We start from the raw sequence: 10,174 nt of genomic DNA on the forward strand, positions 1-10,174 counted from the left end.
GATGGCAATCCATCTCGCTGGAGGTCTTCCTCTATTTCTCTGACCCTCCACATTATCAAACATGATATCCTTCTCTAGTGAGCGGCCCCTCCTGACAATATATCCTAGAGTCAGAACCGAATCTACAACACTTAAGAACAGCAACAACTCTGTTTATGCAGCAGGTACCACAGGTATTGGAATAAAAAATTACATTTGAGTTGGGATGTAGTAACATTTTACTCTCCTTTTGAAAATTGATTTCATGTTCTTATTCAGCTATTGGGTGTACTGGTGTGGCACTGTGGGTTAATGCACCGGACTAGCAAATTGGTTTGAACTGCAAGGTCGTTGGTTTAAGCTAACCAGCCACTCCTCGGAAACCCTATACAAGGTCGCTATGGGTTGGCACCAACTCAACAGCATACAACAACAACATTCCGACATTAAAGTGTTCTAAATTATGTACAATTAGGTTACTCTGTTTTTTGGTGAGTTCCCACAAAGCACTAACTAGCTCCCAACCTCCTTGTTTGTGTCAAAAGCATTATCATTTCCTTAGGCACTTAGACTGGAAAATTTTCTGTAATCTTAGATTTATTCTTGTCCTTCATTTTCATAATCACTAATTTATTTGTAAGTCTTTGAAATGACATATTCTCACCTTGTATTCTCCATTCTTATTGTGCAAATCCTGGTTCATGAATACTTACAGTCATCCATCCATCCTTCCATCAACTCCTTCAACCAGCTCATTTTTTGTTGTTGTTAGGTGTCTTGTAGTAGCTACAACTTATGATGACCCTATGCATAATATAACAAAACACTGCTTGGTCCCACACTATCCTCACAACTGTTTCTACATTTCAACCAATTATTTTTTCCCATGTATTAAGCTACCTCCTTGGACCCTCTAATTTATTAAGCACAATGTCCTTCTCTTGGACTGTTGTTGTTGTTGTTAAGTGCCTTCGAGTCGGTTCCGACTCATAGCGACCCTGTACAGGGTTTCCGAGGGTGTAAATCTTTACGGGAGTAGAAAGCCTCATCTTTCTCCCGCGGAGCAGCTGGTAGTTTTGAACCTCTGACCTTAAGGTTCGCAGCCCGATTCATAACCACTACGCTACCAGAGCTTGGACTAGTTCCTCCTTATATAACATGTCCAGTATGAGGGACAAAGTCAGGCTATCTTGGCTTCTAATGAGCATTCAGGTTGTTCTTCCTCTAAGACAAATCTGTTGTATATCTATAATATTTTGCAGTCTTGGGGTGGTGCCGTAGATGAGGAACTCAGTTTGAACCACAAGGTTGGTGGTTCCAATTCACCAGCTGCTCCTTGGAAACCTTATTCAAGGTTGCTATGTGTCAGAACTGACTCGACAGCACTTAACAACACATAATATTTTATTTTATGACCTCTTTGAAGCACACCAAAAATTTATATTGACAATGGAAATTTCCGTATTAAAATGTTGCTAAATATGACAAATTTCACCTTTGAGGAATCAGCATGTGAAAACTACATTTAGGTGGTAAAATTCAGGTTGCAAATAAAAGATACATATTGAATAAGATCACATGCTGGTTTACTGGAAAACACAACAGCTATGAGTCAGATTTAAAACCAAGAGAAAAAATGTGCAGGTGTGTCAATAGAATTATTCAGTGATTTAGAAATTCCTTAGCTTTCTAAGAAACTTTAAAGGAAATGTGTTGTAAATATTTCTGTAATATGGTGTTTACAGTCCTTTAGAGGTCATCATTCAATTTATCCATTTACTGTAGCTTTAATCACTGAAAAATGGATTCAGAGAAAGTTCAACAAGCAACAACTCTCTCCAGATCCCTTACATTAAAACATACACTTTAAATATGGAAAGTTTAGATAAAGCATACTTGTTCAAAATTATTTTAAAATATAGCTGAGACTATACTATTGTACATAATGAGATGCACTTGTTCATAGTTATTTCCAGTGGTCATATTTATTGGCCATATATAGCAAATTTTTATGCTCCAAATGAAATATTAATGCAACAAAATTAAAATGTTAACATTTAATTTTCTTTTAAAGAAATAGTAAATTTAAGGAAGAATTGGCTTCTCCTGACACTCACTTAAAAAATTATTGATAAAAATTTACCAGAGAAATAATTTTATATTTTGGCCAACATCAAATAATATGTGAAAGATTTCTAAGATAGATACATTATCTTGTTCAATTTCCAAATATAAATAAGGCCTCTCTAGCTCTCTAAAGTTGTGGTGTGGCCCTTCATGACAATGCACTGGATCACGAAGTCAGTTTGAACTGCACAGTTGGTGGCTCAAATCCATCAGCCACTTCTCAGTAACCCTATAAAGGGTCGCTAAGAGTTGGAATCGACTTGATGGCACTTAACAACAGCAAAGCTTTCTAAAGTAAACGTTAAAAAACAAAGTATAAAAAAATATGATCTCTCGGATGTTGAATAGCCACTCATTTACATAAAGTCTGTTCTGTGCCCAAACTTTCTCAAAATCAAAAGATAATTGCTTCCTAATACATGAGAATCTTCTTTTAAACCATGTAGTCTGTTTTCTTGGCAACAGGTGGATTCCTTGGCTACCATCAGTTGCATCAGTTGATTGTTAAATTTTTCAATCTTCTTTACTTCTTGAGATTGTTCTGTTCTGTACAACAAACAAATTAGATCATCTATTACTTTAATACACAGACTGCCATCAGAACCACACATACCTTTGTGGGGTGGGTGAGGTAAAACTGAACTCTTCCCAGATCTGGTAATGTGGTATCGTGGACTCGGGGTGTAAGGCAGAGGGAGGCAAGGCCTCAGGAATGGAGGCCACAAGGTGCAACCCAGTCAGCCCATGTACCTACCTACATACCTTCTGTTGCCACCAACTCACTTGCAGTTCAGGTCTGTTCATTCTTATGGCAGTCCATGGTACCTTTAATATTCTTCTCCAACACCATAACTCAAAGGCATCAATTCTTCTATGGTCTTCCTTATTCATTGTCTAAACTTCTACATGCAGATGAGGTTATTGAAAATACCATGGCTTGGATCAGGTGCACCCTAGTCTTCAAACCAATATCTTTGCTCTTTAGCACTTAAAAGAGACTTTTCCCCCAGCGAATTTGCCTGATGCAATATGTTGTTTGATTTTTTGAGTGCTTCCTCCTTTAGTGTTGATATTGGATCCAAGCAAAATGAAGTCTTTGGCAACTTCAATATTTTCTCCATTTATCATGATGCTATTTATTTGTCCATCTGTAAGGATTTTGTTTCTTTGTATTTTTGCATTGAGGTGCAATTTATATGGAAGGCAGTAGTCTAGTATTTCAAGTCTTCTTTTATTCCTGCAAGCAAAGTTATGCCTTTGCTTATCACAGGTTGTTTATGAGTCTGCCTTCAATCCAGATGTCACATTCTTCTTCAGGTAATCCAGTTGCTTGGATTAATTGCTCAGCATATAGATTGAATAAGTATGGTGAAAGAATACTATGCGGGCACACATGTTTTCTGTTTTCAACCATTCAATATTCCTTTGTTCTGTTTGGATGACTGCTTCTTGTGTATGTGCAGATTTCTCATGAGCACAGTGAAGTGTTCTGGAATATCCATTATTTGCAAGGCTGTCCATAGATTGTCATAACCCATATAGTTGAAAGCCTTTGCATAGTCAATAAAGTGCAAGTAAGCAAACATCTTTCTGTTATTCCATGGCTTTCAGCCATGAGTCATCTAACATCAGCAATAATATCCCTAGTTCCATGTCATCATCAGAATCTGGCTTGAATTTCTGGCAGTTCCCTGTCAGTATACCATTACAATAATTTTAAAATTATCTTCAGCAAAATTTTACTCGTGTGTGATATTAATGATATTGTTTAATGATTTCCACATTCCATAGGGTCAAATCTCTTTGGAATGGACACAAATATGGCTCTCTTCCAATCAATTGACCAGGTAGCTTACTTCAAATTTCTTGGTATAGATGAATGAGCACCTCCAGTGCTGCATCAGTTTATTGAAAGATTTCATTTTGTATGCCATCAGTTTCAGGATCTTTGCTTTTCATCAATGCCTTCAGTGCAACTTGGACTACTTTCTTTAGTACCATCAGTTCTTGATCATGTGCTACTTGAAATGGTTGAATATTGAGCATTTCTATTTGACCTCTAGATTCTTTGTATTCCTGCCATCTTCTCTTGATGCTTCTGAATCATTCAATATTTTGCCCATAGGATCCTTCAATATTAAAAGTTGAAACTTGAATTTTTTTATTCAGTTCTATGAGCTTGAGAAATGCTGAGCATGTTCTTTCCTTTTGGTTTTCCAACTCCAGGTCTTTGCACATTTAATTATAATATTTTGTTTTGTCTTCTCAAGCTGCCATTTGAAAATTTCTCTTCAAGTCTTTTACTTCCTCAATTCTTCCACTCACCTTAGCTTTTCTATGCTCAAGAAAAAATATCAGAATCTTATTTGACATCATTTTTTTGGTTGTTTTTTCTTTCGTCTTAATGCTTTTAAAGACCTTTTGCTTTCTTCCTGTCTAATGTTCTTGATGTCATCCTACAACTCTTTTGGTCTCTGATCATTAATATCTAATGCATCAAATATTTTCTTGAGATGGTCTCTATTTTCAAGTGGGATATATTCAAGATCATATTGTGGCTCTTGTGGAGTTATTTTAACTTCCTTCATCTTCAGCCTGAACAGTAATTTATAGTCTGTTCCATAGTCTGTCCCTGGCCTTGTTTTGGCTGCTGATATCGAGCTTTTCCAGTGTTATTTTCTCACAGGCATAGTCAATTTGATTCCTGCATATTCCATCTGGTGAGGTCCATGTTTATAGTGGTCTTTAATGTTGTTTAAAAAAAGATATTTGCAATGAATAAGTCACTAGTCTTGCAAAACTCTATCATGCGGTCTTCAGGAGCATTCCTATCACCAAGGCCATATTTTCCAATTACTATTAGTGCATCTTGATTACATGTTTGATTAATTTCAGAATGAAGAAGTTGGTTGTTGTTATTGTGTGCTTGATAAGAGTTGGTTCCAAGTCATAGTGATCCTGTATTGGCTTTCTAAATCATTATGGAAGCAGAAAGCCTCATCTTTCTTCTAAAGACTGATTGGTGGTTTAAAACTGCTGACACTTCAATTGATAGTCTCATGCATAACCCATTTGCTACCCGGCAGAAATCTTTCATTTTTCATCACTAGCTTTAGTGATTGGTGTGTAAATTTAAATAATAGTGGCATTAACTGTTCTACCTTGTAGGCATACAATTACTACTCTATCACAGACAGCATAATATTTCAAGGTAGATATTGAAATGTTCACTTTGGTGAAGAATGTGATACCATTCCTCTTCAATTTGATGTTCCCATCATAGTAAAGCACACAATTGTCTAATTCAAAATGGCAATGCCAGTCCATTTCAACTCACTAATGCCTGTGGGTTCCATTTCATTTTTAGCAACTTCCAGTTTTCCTAGATTCATACCTTATGCATTCTACATTCCAATTATTAATGGATATTCACAGCTGTTTCTTATCAGTTTGAGTTTTACCCTATTAAAAAATGAAGGTCTGAAATACTTTATTCCATTCATGTTATTATGGTCAACTACTTTTAAGAGGCAACTCTTTCCTAATAATATTTTGAATGCCTTCCAACCTCAGGGGCTCATCTTCTGGAACTATTTCAGACACTGTTCTGCTGCTATTCATAAATTTTTCAGTGTCTGCTTCTCCTTCTTTGTCTGGAAGCTCTGTTGAAATGTGTCCACCGTGGGTAACCCTGGTGGTATTTAAAATGCTAGCAGCATAGCTTCCAGCATCACAAGAACACACTAGTCATCACAGTATGACAACTTATAGCCCTTCTATTTTCAAAATTACCTGAAAAGATTAGTAAACTAGAACAATGTAAAATTTGAAAATTAAGATTAACAAGAGAACAGAGAGGGCTTCAATCAACTCGTCTCAATGTTGGATGCATTAGAATCAATGGAGAACTGTTGAAAAATACTAATATCCAGGAATACACCAGAACTTTGGATTCAAATGAGCTGGAGGATGGGTTAACAGCTCCCTGTTGTTATTGTGGATTTCTGGTCATAATGACTCATAGTCGTTAAGTGGATTCCGACTCAAATCAACTTGATTTGCCATAGCAGAACTGCTCCTTAGGCTTTCCAAGACTGTAATCTTTGCAGAAGCAGATTGCCACATCGTTCTCACTCAGAGACGCTGATTGGTTTGAACTGCCAACCTATCAGTTAGTAGCTTACCAGTTAAGAACTACACCTCCCAGGGAACTAACGCAGCAATGTTGTTGTTGTTTATTCTTAAATCCATTCCATCTCATGGCAACCCCTTGCATGAAGACTAGAACTTCTGTGTAGGATTTTCAACGCCTGTGACCTTTCAAAAGCAAATCACTAGGCCTTCTTTTTGAGGTACCTCTAGGTGGATTTGAACTACCAGTCTTTCAGTTAGTCATTCATCACTTAACCATTTGTACTACCCAGGGAATCCCTGATGGGAGAAAGGTTGTCTACTATTTTTGTCTCTGAAGGTCAGTTAGGTATCTATGTGTGCACAGTGTAATTCTCGAGACAGTTGTGTCCTTTTATGTTGGGATTTTACAGATTGTTCATATGGTTTGTCTGTCAGGCCTGATGGGCCTGCTTTTTTCTTGCTAGATAGGCTGGAGTAAAGAGTCCTGTGCAAGTTAATTTTAGGGCTGACGTCATAAGTAGCCACCAAACTCTTTCTCTCTGTGCCATGGGAAAACTGTGGGCTCAATGCTGAACTTTTTTGGGCAGGTATGCACCCATCCGCTTGAAGGCATCTGGGCTAGGCAAAGAAGGCATGACAGGGAAGAGGAGGAGAAAATGTGTAGAATCCCCCTGCACCTACTTTTGCAAATGTCATTGTGCTGCTTTTAATGCTGGTTCCCTGGGCCAGTCTGGCTGTAGCCCGGCCCTTTGAACTCTACCGGGTGTGGGGGTCAGGGGAATGGCCACAGAGGGAGTCCAATTATGAGCGATTCCTATATCGCAGTATTTTCCTTTATACCTGGATTTTTCCACTTGCATGCATGGGAAACTGACGCCCTGCACCTTATGCTAGCTCTGGTGTTGTTCCGTGAACGCAGCTTCTCTGGGTTTTCAATCCCTCCCCCGTGGAGCCTTTCCACCTAGCTCTGTCTCTGCCACCACCCAAACCAGAAGCCCCAGAAAAATCTTTGATGAGGTGAAAAAATGTGAACTTGTTCATTACAGATTAGTAAGCAAGCACAAGTAAACCTGTGCTTACCTTGCTATTTGACTAAGAGAACCCTGTCCATTTTCTTACTCCTGTCACTCTCATAAACACTGTTCAAAATCTTCAGAATAATTTGTCTCAAACACTTCTTTTTTGCAATTTAAAGCAACAAACATCTATTATTGTAGTTTCTGTGGTCAGGAATTCAGGAATGGCTTAGCTGAGGGGTTCAGGTGCAGCTTCTTGAGAGCCTGAAGTTACCTGAAGCCTTGGCCAGGCACACGTTTTTTTTTTTGCCTCATGCAACTGTAAATGGCACCGAACAGCCAGAACCAATTACCATTGAGTCACAGGCTCCCTATGTGTGTTGGAGTAGAACTGTGCTCCATAGTGTTTTTAATGGCTGAGTTTTGGGAAGCAGACTCCAAGCCTTTCTTCTGAGTGGACTCAAACTGTCAACCTTTCAGTTAGCAGTAGAGTGTGTGTTAATCGATGGCACCACTCAAGGACTTCTGTTGCCTGCTTCAGTCTCAACACTCAATTTGATTTCATTCTACCTTTCCAAGTTGGTCCCTTGACCTCTTCAACATCTTCCTATTCCATTAACCAGATCTACTCACTTTTCCACAAATATTCATGGAGTTTTTGCTTCCTATGTTGTAGTCTTGACTTCCCAATGTGTTTGCAAGCTCTTTGAGGGAAAGGATCTATGTCTTTTAAAATTTTATTTATCTTCTCTTCAGGACCTAGTGTGAGTTATATGGTAACCAATCAAAGCCAGTCTACCTGATTCAGTTAATAGTTTACCCTGAACTATACAAAGAACAGCACCAGCCACAATTAGATACCTAATAAGGATTTTGTTTTGAGCTAATGGTGATCTCCAAATTGGAACGTATCTTGGTGTGTTTTTTCTAATGTCAGTCTTGATAATAATAGTCTCAAGATAACCTGATGTAATGGAGTTTGAAAATGTCAGCTATGGCACTTATTAACTGTGTGACCCTGGATAGGGGTCTTTATTTAAAAGCACATATAAAAATGTGATGATTTCTTAATTACAATAGAAAGATGAGCATGGGGACCTCTGAGTGGTGTGAGGATTCCATTATGCAAACACATACATTGTTTTTTCTAACATAATAAATGACTGTGAAAGACATTCAATACATGCATGCTTTTATTACAGAAACTTTGAAGACTCTATTATTTTTTATTCTATTCATTTTTTCTCAGTTCAGAAACTCCATTTCTGATTTTCATTATATTATATAACCTACTTTGAAATGAAATATGTTTTGATAGTGAGAATGTGGTAGGCATCATATAAACAAAGCAGCTTTTTTTCTCTTTTTGTAATCTGTCTGGATTATAAAAAGTACTAATAAAATAAGACAAATTACTCAGAGTTTTGGGCTAAGAATGAGGACCAAAAGGGAAGAAGAGAACGTGTGCTTATGTTGCTGGTGGAAACATGGCCCACTAACCCTTGATGTCCTGGTGTGGCGCTGTGGAAAAAGCACTGAACTGCTAACCTCAGGGTGATGGTTCAGGTGCTCCTCAGAAACCGTCTCAGTGTTGCTATGAGTTGAAAGTGACTCAATGTCACACAACCAAAATAATTCCTGATTTAAGGAACCTCTGTGGCACTGTGGTTAAGTGCTTGGTAGCTAGAACTGAAAGATTATGGAAGAAAGATGTGGCAGTCATTTTCCATAAGGGGCAATTGTATAATGTCCTATAAAATGACTTTCAGTTGAAAATGACTTGATGCAATAGTTTTTAGTTCATTTGTTTAACTGTGATTTAGAAGGTCCCTGGATAATACAAGTTGTTTGTTTGATCTTCTGCTAACCTCAAGGTTGTTTGTTTGAACTCTCTAAGTGGCACTGTGGGAGAAAGCCTTGGTGATCTGCTTCCATAAATATTCTAGCCAAGAAAATTTTATGGAGTAACCCCACTTTGTAACATAGGGTCTCATCATGAGTCAAAATTGACTCCATGGCTACAGGTAACCAGTTAGCACCTTGGTGGTAGAGCAACCTGTCTAAGAGATTCCTGCCTTGCTCAGAGAGAGCTCCAGGCTAGGGCCAGGAGCTGGGCCCAGTGCACAGCAAGGGTACTGACTCTCAAGACAGCTTGAATTTGCTGCAGGATGAACATGGCTGTAAGGAGGAGCCCACTGTAAATTAACATCAAAACTGAACTTTATTTCACTCAGGAACAGAAGGATAATATGGCATTCTTCTCTACTTAAATTCCATCCCATCTTCTTGTTGTTCCAATCAGGACTGCTGTCAGAGGCCACTGGGGCTTTGCTGCCAGACGTGAAGCTTCTGTCACTGCTCAGGAGACCTCATGCTTAGCTGCTGGCTCTGCCTCTGCCTTCGGGGGTCGACCCTTGTACTCGCAAACTTTCTGTAAGTACAGTAAAACTTAATCAATCTGATATTGTTGTTCAATGAAAAAAACAATGAAGCAACTTGTTAATGAGGTTAGGCTTTTTTCCTGTCATTACTGGTTCTTGATTTAAAAGTACAGAAAATATTTGAAATGAAATAAAACTTGGAGACTCCAAATAAATTGAAATAGCAGTGCTATATATCTAAAGGCAAATGCAGCTGTTTAAATCCATGTCTTCTTTCTCTAGCCACAAACACAGAAAGGGCTATAAAATATATACTTTCCAAATATCACAACACAATGAAAGCAATCATACTATTCTCTTTTGCAAAAGTCAATGGTCTTCCAAGACCCTACCCAGAGAAGCAGTGAGACCTGAGATGGAGGCAGAGAAGATGACGTGAAGAGATGGAGTGGCTGGGGACTTGAGATCTAGAGAGGGAAAGGGACTGTGTGCTGAGACCTGGGGGGGGGGACCGGGGGGGCAGGCATGCAGGGTATA

At 38.4% G+C, this 10,174-nt stretch overlaps 1 protein-coding gene across 1 annotated transcript in view; it reads right to left on the reverse strand.

The window, feature by feature from the left end:
- Window positions 1–9,615: 9,615 nt before the first annotated feature.
- Window positions 9,616–10,174, reverse strand: part of LOC102839368 (kininogen-1-like) — a 33,741-nt gene continuing 33,182 nt past the window's right edge. The window contains exon 12 of the mRNA XM_006869827.1: window positions 9,616–9,687. Coding sequence (XP_006869889.1) covers window positions 9,616–9,687 — 72 coding nt within the window. The remainder of the gene's footprint in view (window positions 9,688–10,174) is intronic.

The sequence above is a fragment of the Chrysochloris asiatica genome, unplaced genomic scaffold, assembly GCF_000296735.1.
Source record: "Chrysochloris asiatica unplaced genomic scaffold, ChrAsi1.0 scaffold00135, whole genome shotgun sequence".
Taxonomy (NCBI): Eukaryota; Metazoa; Chordata; class Mammalia; order Afrosoricida; family Chrysochloridae; genus Chrysochloris; species Chrysochloris asiatica.